We start from the raw sequence: 13,046 nt of genomic DNA on the forward strand, positions 1-13,046 counted from the left end.
CATTCAGTCTCCTTTCAGAGTGAGGGATAAATAACCCCCCCCCCCAAATGCATCATGGTTGAGAGACATTTTATGTTAGTAGTACACATTTACTGAACTGAGAGTACATGGAATGAGGCTGTTCAGTCTGTGCAAGTTGTAAAGTTCTTTGATACAGCCTAGTATTACAACTGATTATTGCACTGTCGAGGATTGCATTGAACACAAGTAGGCCAACATTAGTCTACCGTGCTGCTACTGCCATCTATCCAATACGACTGGTAGTGCATTGAGACTTGCCTGCTCATCTATTCTGATGCTGGAGTCAACAGCTCACAAGGCACCATAAACAAAATCAGAACATGTTTTAGTTTGGAACAGTGACATCCATTTATTCACACAATACTGAAAGGAAAATAATAAATTATATGCAGATTGATGTCAAAATCAACTATTCAAATGGTGAAAATTAAATGGAGACAGTACCACTACAGGTAGATCCCATTTTAACTGAATGGCACAAAACACTGAATGGCTTTACATAGGAAGAGCCCCGTCTTCCAAACACTACAGGTAGATCCCATTTTAACTGAATGGCACAAAACACTGAATGGCTTTACATAGGAAGAGCCCCGTCTTCCAAACACTACAGGTAGATCACATTTAAACTGAATGGCTTTACATAGGAAGAGCCCCGTCTTCCAAACACTACGACAATCATTTGTCGTTCCACAAAGTATGAAAGATTTTACAACACAAAAGATGCTGACGTCAAGGAAAATGTCTGGAAATCCTTAGCTAGCAATGTGACATGTCTTTGCTAGATTGTATTAGTTTATCTGACATCTACATGACCTGTACCATTTACATCCGTTTTATAACCTCCTGAAGGCACAGTCTCTGATCTGTTCTCTGATAAGCAGTACTGTTGGCACGAGAGCAAAGCTTGGTCAACGGGATAACACTTCATGTCATAACGAAGGAGAGTTTGTGATTTCGCAAACAGCTGAAATAACCACACTAAAGAATTAGGTTTGTGTGTGTTCCTTCCAGCCTTCTCTGAAGAGCCTCCTCCTTTCCATTCTCCTCAATCCATCGCTCATGCCTCTCTCCTCTCGGGGAAGATGTTATAGCCCAGCTCCACCATGGCTCCCAGCAACATGCACCACAGAGGAATACACACAAAGGTGAGCTTGATATGGGTAAGCTTCTCCAGCCGGGCGCACAGCGTCAGACAGAAGCCCAGCTTCAGCAGCATGGACGCCAGGTACCAGGCCTTCTTCTTCAGGTCCTGGGAGCCGTTACGAGGGTCGTGTCCCGCTTTACACCTGGCGACCATCTTGACGAGTAACATGAGGAGGAGGATGCCGTCGAAGATCCATACGGGTAGAAAGGTGAGGAACCAGTTCCAGTGGACTTTGCCATCTAGTTTGAGGACGAGCATGATGAGGAAGGCCAGGGTGAAGATCCAGGTGAGGAGGACTCTCTGAGCAAGAGACATGGTGGCCCCACAGGTACACTGGTAGTACCCCTACAGTGGAAATAGAGGTTGCCGGTCCCTGGGAAGAAAGGGTCAGAGAGAATACAGCCATGATGCACCTTTATTGTGCATTCAAACGGCACACACGAGTTAGCTAGCTGTCTAGATACAGTCAGACCCACACATTTACAATGTCACTAATGACAAGTTCTTCTGCGAGGCCGAAGAATACCGTCACAACTGGAACCTTATTTTAACACAGCTGCAGCTAGTTGCACCTAACGTTACTTAGAAATGTCATATAGCAAACTAACTAGCGTGACATTTTTTAAATAGAAATGTTTAGCTAATAAGCTAACATTATTTGCAAAACAGATAAACATCTACATTTTCAGAATGGCTAGTTAGCTCGCTAAAGTTAACTGGCGTTTGCTAAAATAGCTAACGTTAGTAATTCTAGCAAACACCACAACGCGTTGCAGCAACCTACCTGATGTTGTGTTTAGTGATGATCAGAGTTTCTGTCTCCGTATCCACCGTTAAATAATTTTCGATAATCCATCATCAATATTAGCTACATGACCGTTCGTAAATATTAGCTAGTTTGAACGGCTGATTTCTGATTTTTTCCCTTTACTTGCACGCAAGGTAAGATCCCGCCCAACATAAATACCTATTGGTTATTGATAAAATGATCGTTCCAACTATTGGACCAATGTAATGTCAATCACGATATCCCGTATTTGAGGATACAGGGCCTTTACCGTAAAGTTCCTAAAGAATATCCCCAGCAGATTTTATAAATAAAAGACAGCAACACAACGCAGAGCTGCTGTTAGTTTCAGACTGTACTTGTATTTGTGAGAGGTATTGTGACATGTTGAATGCACCGAGCTGTCTGTTTGAACTACTGGCACATAGCTCGGACATGCCACCAGAGGTCTTTTCACAATCCCCAAGTCCAGAGCAGACTATGTGAGGCGCACAGTACTACATAGAGCCATAACTACATGGAACTCTATTCCACATCAAGTAACTCATGCCAGAAGTAAAATTAGATAAAAAATACAATTCCTTATGGAACAGCAGGTACTGTGAAGCAACACAAACATAGACACATGCATGCAAACACACGATAACATACGCAGATGATGCAATCTCTATTGCGCTCCACATTGTCCTTTCCCACCTGGACAAAAGGAACCCCTATGTGAGAATGATATTCATTGACTGCAGCTCAGCATTCAACACCATAGTGCCCTCAAAGCTCATCACTAAGCCAAGGACCATGGGACTTAAACACCTCCCTCTGCAACTGGATCCTGGACTTCCTGACGGGCCGCCCCCAGGTGGTAAGGGTAGGTAACAACACTTCCGCCACACTGATCCTCAACACTGGGGCCCCTCAGGGGTTCGTGCTCAGTCCCCTCCTGTACTCCCTGTTCACTCATGACTGCACGGTCAGGCATGACTCCAACACCATCATTAAGTTTGCTGCTGACACAACAGTGCCTGATCACCAACAACCATGAGACAGCACATAGGGAGGAGGTCAGAGACCTGGCCGTGTGGTGCCAGGACAACAATCTCTCCCTCAATGTGATCAAGACAAAGGAGATGATTGTGGACTGCAGGAAAAGAAGGTCCGAGCACACCCCCATTCTCATCGATGGGGCTGTAGTGGAGCAGGTTGAGAGCTTCAAGTTCGTGGGGGCCACATCACCAACAAACTAACATGGTCCAAACACACCAAGACAGTCGTGAAGAGGGCACGACAAAACATATTGCCCCTCAGGAGACTGAAAATATTTGGCATGGGTCCTCAGATCCTCAAAAGGTTTTACAGATGCACCATCGAGAACTGGTTGCATCACTGCCTGGTATGGACACTGCTCGGCCCCCGACCGCAAGGCACTACAGAGGGTAGTGCGTACGGCCCAGTACATCACTGGGGCCAAGCTTCTTGCCATCCAGGACCTATATATCAGGCGTTGTCAGAGGAAGACCCTAAAAATTGTCAAAGACTCCAGCCACCCTTGTCATAGACTGTTCTCTGTGCTACTGCATGGCAAGCAGTACCGGAGCGCCAAGTCTGGGTCCAAGAGGCTTCTAAACAGCTTCTACCCCCAAGCCATAAGACTCCTGCCCAGCTAATCAAATGTCTACCAAGACTATTTGTGTTGCCCCCCCCCCCCCCCCCTCTTCTACACTGCTGCTACTCTCTGTTATAATCTATGCATAGACACTTTAATAACTCTACCTACCTCTACATAATTACCTCCATTACCTCGACACCGGTGCCGGTACCTCCTGTATATAGCCCCACTATTGATATGCACTGGTACCTCCTGTATATAGCCCCACTATTGATATGTACTGGTACCTCCTGTATATAGCCCCACTATTGATATGTACTGGTACCTCCTGTATATAGCCCCACTATTGATATGTACTGGTACCTCCTGTATATAGCCCCACTATTGATATGTACTGGTACCTCCTGTATATAGCCTCGATAATGTTATTTACTGCTGATTTTTAATTATTTGTTATTCTTATCTCTTACTTTTTAAGGTATTTTCTTAAAAATGCATTGTTGGTTAAGGGCTTGTAAGTAAGCAGTTCACTGTAAGGTCTACTACACCTGTTGTATTCAGCATTTCACTGTAAGGTCTACTACACCTTTTGTATTCAGCATTTCACTGTGAGGTCTAATACACCTGTTGTATTCAGCATTTCACTGTAAGGTCTACTACACCTGTTGTATTCAGCAGTTCACTGTGAGGTCTAATACACCTGTTGTATTCAGCATTTCACTGTAAGGTCTACTACACCTGTTGTATTCAGCATTTCACTGTAAGGTCTACTACACCTGTTGTATTCAGCATTTCACTGTAAGGTCTACTACACCTGTTGTATTCAGCAGTTCACTGTAAGGTCTACTACACCTGTTGTATTCAGCAGTTCACTGTAAGGTCTACTACACCTGTTGTATTCAGCAGTTCACTGTAAGGTCTACTACACCTGTTGTATTCAGCAGTTCACTGTAAGGTCTACTACACCTGTTGTATTCAGCATTTCACTGTGAGGTCTACTACACCTGTTGTATTCAGCATTTCACTGTAAGGTCTACTACACCTGTTGTATTCAGCAGTTCACTGTAAGGTCTACTACACCTGTTGTATTCAGCAGTTCACTGTAAGGTCTACTACACCTGTTGTATTCAGCAGTTCACTGTGAGGTCTACTACACCTGTTGTATTCAGCATTTCACTGTAAGGTCTACTACACCTGTTGTATTCAGCAGTTCACTGTAAGGTCTACTACACCTGTTGTATTCAGCAGTTCACTGTAAGGTCTACTACACCTGTTGTATTCGGCATTTCACTGTAAGGTCTACTACACCTGTTGTATTCAGCAGTTCACTGTAAGGTCTACTACACCTGTTGTATTCAGCAGTTCACTGTGAGGTCTACTACACCTGTTGTATTCAGCATTTCACTGTAAGGTCTACTACACCTGTTGTATTCAGCAGTTCACTGTAAGGTCTACTACACCTGTTGTATTCAGCAGTTCACTGTAAGGTCTACTACACCTGTTGTATTCAGCAGTTCACTGTAAGGTCTACTACACCTGTTGTATTCAGCAGTTCACTGTGAGGTCTACTACACCTGTTGTATTCAGCATTTCACTGTAAGGTCTACTACACCTGTTGTATTCAGCAGTTCACTGTAAGGTCTACTACACCTGTTGTATTCAGCAGTTCACTGTAAGGTCTACTACACCTGTTGTATTCAGCATTTCACTGTGAGGTCTACTACACCTGTTGTATTCAGCAGTTCACTGTAAGGTCTACTACACCTGTTGTATTCAGCATTTCACTGTAAGGTCTACTACACCTGTTGTATTCAGCATTTCACTGTAAGGTCTACTACACCTGTTGTATTCAGCAGTTCACTGTAAGGTCTACTACACCTGTTGTATTCAGCAGTTCACTGTAAGGTCTACTACACCTGTTGTATTCAGCATTTCACTGTAAGGTCTACTACACCTGTTGTATTCAGCATTTCACTGTAAGGTCTACTACACCTGTTGTATTCAGCAGTTCACTGTAAGGTCTACTACACCTGCTGTATTCAGCATTTCACTGTAAGGTCTACTACACCTGTTGTATTCAGCAGTTCACTGTAAGGTCTACTACACCTGTTGTATTCGGTGCATGTGACAAATACAATTTGATTTGATGTGATACGCACCATATGCACACATGTACACATGTATTTTGTGTTATAGATATGTGGTAGTAGAGTAGAGGCCTGAAAGCACAAACTTAATATGTTGTGAAATCTGTTATGAATGTATTGTAATGTTGCCTTCATTTTGTTGGACCCCAGGAAGAGTAGCTGCTGCCTTGGCTTAATAAATAGCGACATTTCAGCTATACCACCGCTAGAGGTCAGTAAAGCTCTATGAAGTTGTTTTTTTGTATGGTAGTAACTATAACTTAGACTGGTTGCCAGTCGCTAACGTTCCACTCCTTTGGAGGTTCTTCGGTACATGACCTCATTACTGATTCATGTCTTGGTTTTTTATGACCATGTTTTTCGTTCTGCTTGCATTTTGTATTTATATTTTGAGGTGTGTATTCTTTGTGATGTATGTAATTTTAGAGCTCATCTGTAAACGAGACCATGGTCTTGGTATGACTCCCTGATAAAATAAAGGTTAAATAAATCAAATAAATGACATGGTTTTTGTTCTACAAGGAACGGAATGTTAGCTAAAAAAAGACTGGCAACCAGGTAACTAACTATAACTCACCACCAGAGGAGACTCGGGAAAGTCTCATCATGTCAAATAATGAGGCACTATAGGAAATGACACTGTATACACTCACATCTTTATCTTTATTGTTGTTATCTTATTAAAATGAACGTATTGTGCGTTTAAATGGGCAATGCGTGTCGTCCATGATGTGTAACAGAAGCTGAGAATGATGCTTGACTGATAGGATGCATGGTTGGCCATAAACTAGGTTGCGCACATACACCGTTCACGTCGGCTTGATGCAAGACAAGCTGGATGTATTTATACAGTAAACGGATTGGAGGTCAGGGAGAGAAAGGGAAAATAGATCACATCAAAATCAGCGAAACTGTGAATCGAAGACTATCATATAGATAACGTCCTAATATTCATAAAATCACCGGTCTGCAGCAACCGGAGTCAACGAGGTAAGAAACGAGACGTGCATTATTTTCATTTGATTGCATGTCACCAGCCAGCTATTTTGAGTCATCAATGCTAAACGTGAGCTAGCGGATTTGAGCATTGTTTGAAAACACTAAATCATCCAGCTAGCTAGTTTATTATTGTATCGATTGACAGATTACAAAAGTATGTAATGATTTACAAACGCATGCCAGGATCCGTAACGTTTAGAATGTGATCCACTTGAGCCCAAAGAGTGGAGACTTGGAGAGAAAGAGTTTGAGTGAGAGAATTGACACAGATTTAGAAAGTCTGTTAGTAACACATGTTTAGTTAACCAGACAGACCCATGGATGTCTCGCCTCAATGAACAACTGGCTGCATCTGAGATTGGGCCCAGCTGAGATCAGATGTTGACCCCCTCCAGGGCCTTCAATATGCATTACTGTCTCCCCTCCTCTACCGTCCGACCCCCCCTACACAGCTCAATACAGCCAGCTAGTCATCAATCCCACCGCAGTAATGCCCATGGCACGATACACACACAGCTAGCTCATAATACAGTAATAGAGTTGTGTTACTAAGATGTTTATCATCACTTCATCTAGTTTGCTCGGTGCCTTTTCAAGTATTGGGGACAAAGTCAATGACCAGGTCACACATTATTTGGATAGTCTGGATAGTCCATCTGTAGATGGTTTACAGATGGTCATTACTATCAACAAGCTATCTGTTGATAAGCATTTGTTTGAGAAGGTTTAGAATAAGGGTTAGGTTTAGGATTAGGGTAATGGTTAGGTTTAGAATAAGGGTTAGGTTTAGGATCAGGGTTATGGTTAGGTTTAGAATAAGGGTTAAGTTCAGGTTTAGTAGATAGTTAGTTTAAATGTTACTGATAGCCCGTAGAGCATATACAGATGGACTATCCAAAGACAGGGTTACCGAAGACCAATTAGTGGGAAAAATATCATAATTGGTTTGCCTGTGTGAACGCAGCCATATAGATACAGTCAATCAAGTGGAAGGAGCTAGTTGAGGAACATGATGTGCCACTGGCTATTTGCATAGCCAACACCAACTCTTTATCATGTTGACAAATGCAGATCTGTAGTAGAGACAAATCACCACAGACACTGTAGACTAACAATAGACATTCTGTGTACATCACATGTACATCCACACTGGTGGATCCTTGTTAGGTGATGATGACTAACGTTATAGTGATGTGTTTGGGGTAGCCTAGTAGTACATTGGTAGGTTTCAGATCTGTTGTTTCTTCTATAGCCTGGTCCCAGATCTGTTGTCTCCTTCTATAGCCTGGTCCCAGACCTGTTGTCTCTTCTATAGCCTGGTCCCAGATCTGTTGTCTCCTTCTATAGCCTGGTCCCAGATCTGTTGTCTCCTTCTATAGCCTGGTCCCAGATCTGTTGTCTCCTTCTATAGCCTGGTCCCAGATCTGTTGTCTCCTTCTATAGCCTGGTCCCAGATCTGTTGTCTTCTTCTATAGCCTGGTCCCAGATCTGTTGTCTCTTCTATAGCCTGGTCCCAGACCTGTTGTCTCCTTCTATAGCCTGGTCCCAGACCTGTTGTCTTCTTCTATAGCCTGGTCCCAGATCTGTTGTCTCCTTCTATAGCCTGGTCCCAGATCTGTTGTCTCCTTCTATAGCCTGGTCCCAGATCTGTTGTCTCCTTCTATAGCCTGGTCCCAGATCTGTTGTCTCCTTCTATAGCCTGGTCCCAGATCTGTTGTCTCTTCTATAGCCTGGTCCCAGACCTGTTGTCTCCTTCTATAGCCTGGTCCCAGACCTGTTGTCTTCTTCTATAGCCTGGTCCCAGATCTGTTGTCTCCTTCTATAGCCTGGTCCCAGATCTGTTGTCTCTTCTATAGCCTGGTCCCAGACCTGTTGTCTCCTTCTATAGCCTGGTCCCAGACCTGTTGTCTTCTTCTATAGCCTGGTCCCAGACCTGTTGTCTCCTTCTATAGCCTGGTCCCAGATCTGTTTGTGCTCTTGTCAACTTCATTATTCGTGTTTGGTATAAATGAGTGACAAGGAGCACATTGTTAAGATGGTTCAACTTGAAATGTAATGCAGTCTTCAATGTCATCTATTATTCATTAAAAAGGACACAGTAACTTTTTTTCATATTCTTTTGGGTGTAGGCTAGTGAGTCTATCTAGCTGCTCATAACTATATAATAATATATACCATGTGGAGCAGGCCTGACGCAGGGGAGGCCTGGCGCAGGGGAGGCCTGACGCAGGGGAGGCCTGACGTAGGGGAGGCCTGATGTAGGGGAGGCCTGACTTGGAGCAGGCCTGACGCAGGGGAGGCCTGACGCAGGGGAGGCCTGGCGCAGGGGAGGCCTGGCGCAGGGGAGGCCTGGCGCAGGGGAGGCCTGGCGCAGGGGAGGCCTGGCGCAGGGGAGGCCTGACGTAGGGGAGGCCTGACTTGGTGCAGGCCTGACGTAGGGGAGGCCTGATGTAGAGGATACTTTTATCTAAAGTGACTTACAGTTGTACGTGCATACATTTTACGTATGGGTGGTCCTGGGAATCGAATTCACTACTAGAGGTCGACTGATTAATTAGAGCCGATTTCAGGTTTTCATATCAATTGGTAATTGGAATTTTTGGATGCCGATTATGGCCGATGATATTGCACTCCACGAGGAGACTGCGTGGCAGGTTGATAATAGATTAATTTGTATGTTTAAGATAATGACTAAAGTATTCCACCCTGAAACCATATAATTGTATGAAATGTGTTAGAGTCATAATCCAATAATGTGTGTGACTAGACTTTTTTAAGACTATGCCATTGTGTTACTATTTCGCAGTATGAGCAGGGTATAGTTGAGACATTCAAGGACAACTGAACTGTCGACTTGTGATAACGGTGAAACTAATAACTGCAAAGAGGCCTCCCCACCTTAGGGAGGAGAGCAACTGTTAGAAACGGCTTGCAGAAGATGATGGAACATGTTGCAATAGGGTGATAAACAATGTATGTGAACTTTACAGGAAAAATACAGCCCACCTAAAGAGAGGTGGAGTTTCTACTGATGTGAGTTCATTTGTGTGTGTGTGCTATAAAAAGATTGTGTTCTCATTTTGAAGTCAGAGCGCTCTCTGAATAAAGTATTGATCTATTGCAGACTGGGACTTTGTCTAATTCTTCATTAACCAGAGCCTTACAACCTCTGGGAATTGGTCAAAGCTATAAAATAGTTCAATTAGAACATTGGGATAGAAATTCTCGTGACAGTTGACCACCTGTTCCGCGAGTGCAGCAAGGATCCAAGGTAAGTTGCTAGCTAGCATTAAACTTACCTTATTCACTAGTTAACCGCTAGCGGAACCCCTCGCCAACAGCCAATGAAATTGCAGGGCGCCATATTCAAACAACAGAAATCTCATAAATCTAATTTCTCAAACATACAAGTATTAGGCACCATTTTAAAGATACAATTTTCGTTAATCCAGCCACAGTGTCTGATTTCAAAAAGGCTAAACAGCGAAAGCTCCACAAACGATTGTTAGGTCACCACCAAGTCACAGAAAAACACAGCCATTTTTCCAGCCAAAGAGAGGAGTCACAAAAAGCTGAAATATAGATAAAATCCATCACTAACATTTGATGATCTTCCTCAGATGACACTCATAGGACTTCATGTTACACAATACATGTATGTTTTGTTTGATAAAGTGCATATTTATATCCAAAAATCTCATTTTACATTGGCGTGTTGTGTTCAGTAGTTCCAAAACATGCAGTGATTTTGCAGAGAGCCACATCAATTTACAGAAATACTCATAATAAACATTGATAAGAGATACAACTATTATAGATGGAACTTTAGATAAACTTCTCCTTAATGCAACCTCTGTGTCAGATTTCAAAAACTTTACGGAAAAAGCATACCAAGCAATAATCTGAGTATGGCGCTCAGACACAAAACAGCCAAAGAGATATTCACCATGTTGTGGAGTCAACATTAATCAGAAATGGCATTATAAATATTCACTTACCTTTGATGATCTTCATCAGAATGCACTCCCAGGAATCCCAGTTCCAAAATAAATGTTTGATTTGTTCGATAAAGTTCATCATTTATGTCCATATACCTCCTTTTGTTAGGGCGTTTTGTAAACAAATCCATCCGAACGTTCGGACGAAAAGTCCAAAAAGTCATATTACAGGTCGCAGAAACATGTCAAACGAAGTATAGAATCAATCTTTAGGATGTTTTTATCATAATTCTTCAATAATGTTCCAAATGGAGAATTCCTTTGTCTGTAGAAAAGCAATGGAACGCGAGGTAACTTTCACATGAACGCGTGTCACGAGCCCGTGACTCTCTGCCAGACACCTGACTCATTCCCCTCTCATTCGGCCCCACTTCACAGTAGAAGCCTCAAACAAGGTTCTAAAGACTGTTGACATCTAGTGGAAGCATTAGGAAGTGAAAAATGACCCCACAGACACTGAATATTGGAATGGGAATGAGTTGAAAAACTACAGACCTCAGATTTCCCACTTCCTGGTTGGATTTTTCTCAGGTTTTCACCTGCCATATGAGTTCTGTTATACTCACAGACATTATTCAAACAATACTACTAATAACATGCATCTGGTACTGAGTAGCAGGCAGTTTACTCTGGGCACGCTTTTCATCCAAAAGTGAAAATGCTGCCCCCTAGCCCAAACAGGTTAACTACACATGGTTGATGATATTACTAGTTTATCTAGCTTGTCCTGCGTTGCATATAATCAATGCGGTGCCTGAAATTGTGTCACTTCTCTTGCGTTCAGTGTAAGCAGAGTCAGGGTATATGCAGCAGTTTGGGCTGCCTGGCTCGTTGCGAACTGTGTGAAGACCATTTCTTCCTAACAAAGACCGTAATTAATTTGCCAGAATTGTACATAATTATGACATAACATTCAAGGTTGTGAAATGTAACAGCAATATTTAGACTTGAGGATGCCACCCGTTAGATAAAATATGGAACGGTTCCTTATTTCACTGAAAGAATAAACGTTTTGTTTTCGAAATCATAGTTTCCGGATTTTACCATATTAATGACCTAAGGCTCGTATTTCTGTGTGTTTATTATAATTAAGTCTATGATTTGATAGAGCAGTCTGACTGAGCGGTGGTAGGCAGCAGCAGCTTTTTTTACATGGCACATATTGCACTTTTACTTCCTTCTCCAACACTTTGTTTTTGCATTATTTAAACCAAATTGAACAGGTTTCATTATTTATTTGAGGCTAAATTGATTTTATTGATGTATTATATTAAGTTAAAATAAAAATGTTCATTGTTAATTCAGTATTGTAATAGTCATTATTACAAATATATTTATAGAAATCGGCAGATTAATCGGTATCGTCTTTTTTTGGTCCTCCAATAACCGGTCGACCTCTATTCACTACCCTGATGTTACAAGCTCCATGCTGTTCTCCGTGAGTGACTACACTACAGTTAATTGATTGAATCTAGAGCATGTAGGGCCTGTCTAGTATCTTCAGCCTCATGCCAGACCTCTCCCTTCAGTCCTTTGTGCTTCCTCTCTCAACCGTGTCTGTCTCTGCTCCTACACGATAAGGGTTTTTCATATGTTGGCACTAGCTTCCTGTAACCTCCTTCCCGTGTGTGTGTGTGTGTGTGTGTGTGTGTGTGTGTGTGTGGTGTGTGTGGTGTGTGTGGTGTGTGTGGTGTGTGTGGTGTGTGTGGTGTGTGTGGTGTGTGTGTGTGAGAGATCGTCACGATAAGGCCTCCCCCTATGATGTGTACATTGTACGTACAGTGTCTCTACAACGTCTCCTCTACACTGTGTTTTCCTGGTCTACAGACCTCTCTGCCCAGTGTACCAGTGTCTCTACAACGTCTCCTCTACACTGTGTTCTCCTGGTCTACAGACCTCTGCCCAGTGTACCAGTGTCTCCTCTTGGTCTACAGACCTCTCTGCCCAGTGTACCAGTGTCTCCTCTTGGTCTACAGACCTCTCTGCCCAGTGTACCAGTGTCTCCTCTTGGTCTACAGACCTCTCTGCCCAGTGTACCAGTGTCTCTACAACGTCTCCTCTTGGTCTATAGACCTCTCTGCCCAGTGTACCAGTGTCTCCTCTAGGTCTTACAGACCTCTCTGCCCAGTGTACCAGTGTCTCCTCTTGGTCTACAGACCTCTCTGCCCAGTGTACCAGTGTCTCCTCTAGGTCTACAGACCTCTCTGCCCAGTGTACCAGTGTCTCCTCTAGGTCTACAGACCTCTCTGCCCAGTGTACCAGTGTCTCTACAACGTCTCCTCTAGGTCTACAGACCTCTCTGCCCAGTGTAGCACTGTCTCGTCTAGGTCTACAGACCTCTCTGCCC

At 43.1% G+C, this 13,046-nt stretch overlaps 2 protein-coding genes across 51 annotated transcripts in view; one reads left to right on the plus strand and one right to left on the minus strand.

Annotated features, from left to right (window-relative positions):
* Nucleotides 1-344: 344 nt before the first annotated feature.
* LOC118942874 (transmembrane protein 60) lies at nucleotides 345-2,130 on the minus strand. Its single transcript, XM_036956853.2, has 2 exons — nucleotides 1,950-2,130; nucleotides 345-1,538 (listed from the first exon to the last, which is right to left on the minus strand). The coding sequence occupies exon 2, from the start codon at nucleotides 1,478-1,480 to the stop codon at nucleotides 1,079-1,081; it is 402 nt and encodes a 133-aa protein (XP_036812748.1). The 5' UTR covers nucleotides 1,481-1,538; nucleotides 1,950-2,130; the 3' UTR covers nucleotides 345-1,078.
* Nucleotides 2,131-6,480: 4,350 nt separating this feature from the next.
* The window catches only part of LOC110499727 (protein PHTF2), a 105,148-nt gene continuing 98,582 nt past the window's right edge, over nucleotides 6,481-13,046 (plus strand). For 26 of the 50 annotated variants that reach the window (XM_090228669.1, XM_090228671.1, XM_090228675.1 and 23 more), the window contains exon 1: nucleotides 6,527-6,692. The gene's annotated coding sequence lies outside the window, so the exon portion shown is untranslated. Of the gene's footprint in view, nucleotides 6,693-13,046 lie in introns of all 50 variants that reach the window. The other 24 variants (XM_090228668.1, XM_090228670.1, XM_090228674.1 and 21 more) reach the window with 3 other exon arrangements.

Source organism: Oncorhynchus mykiss, unplaced genomic scaffold (genome assembly GCF_057628025.1).
Source record: "Oncorhynchus mykiss isolate SJ-2025 unplaced genomic scaffold, ASM5762802v1 scaffold96, whole genome shotgun sequence".
In the NCBI taxonomy this organism is placed as follows: domain Eukaryota; kingdom Metazoa; phylum Chordata; class Actinopteri; order Salmoniformes; family Salmonidae; genus Oncorhynchus; species Oncorhynchus mykiss.

What these genes read in the sequence shown, in the direction of transcription:
- LOC118942874 (XM_036956853.2), bottom strand. Translation starts at nt 1,480, where the DNA reads ATGTCTCTTGCTCAGAGAGTCCTCCTCACCTGGATCTTCACCCTGGCC.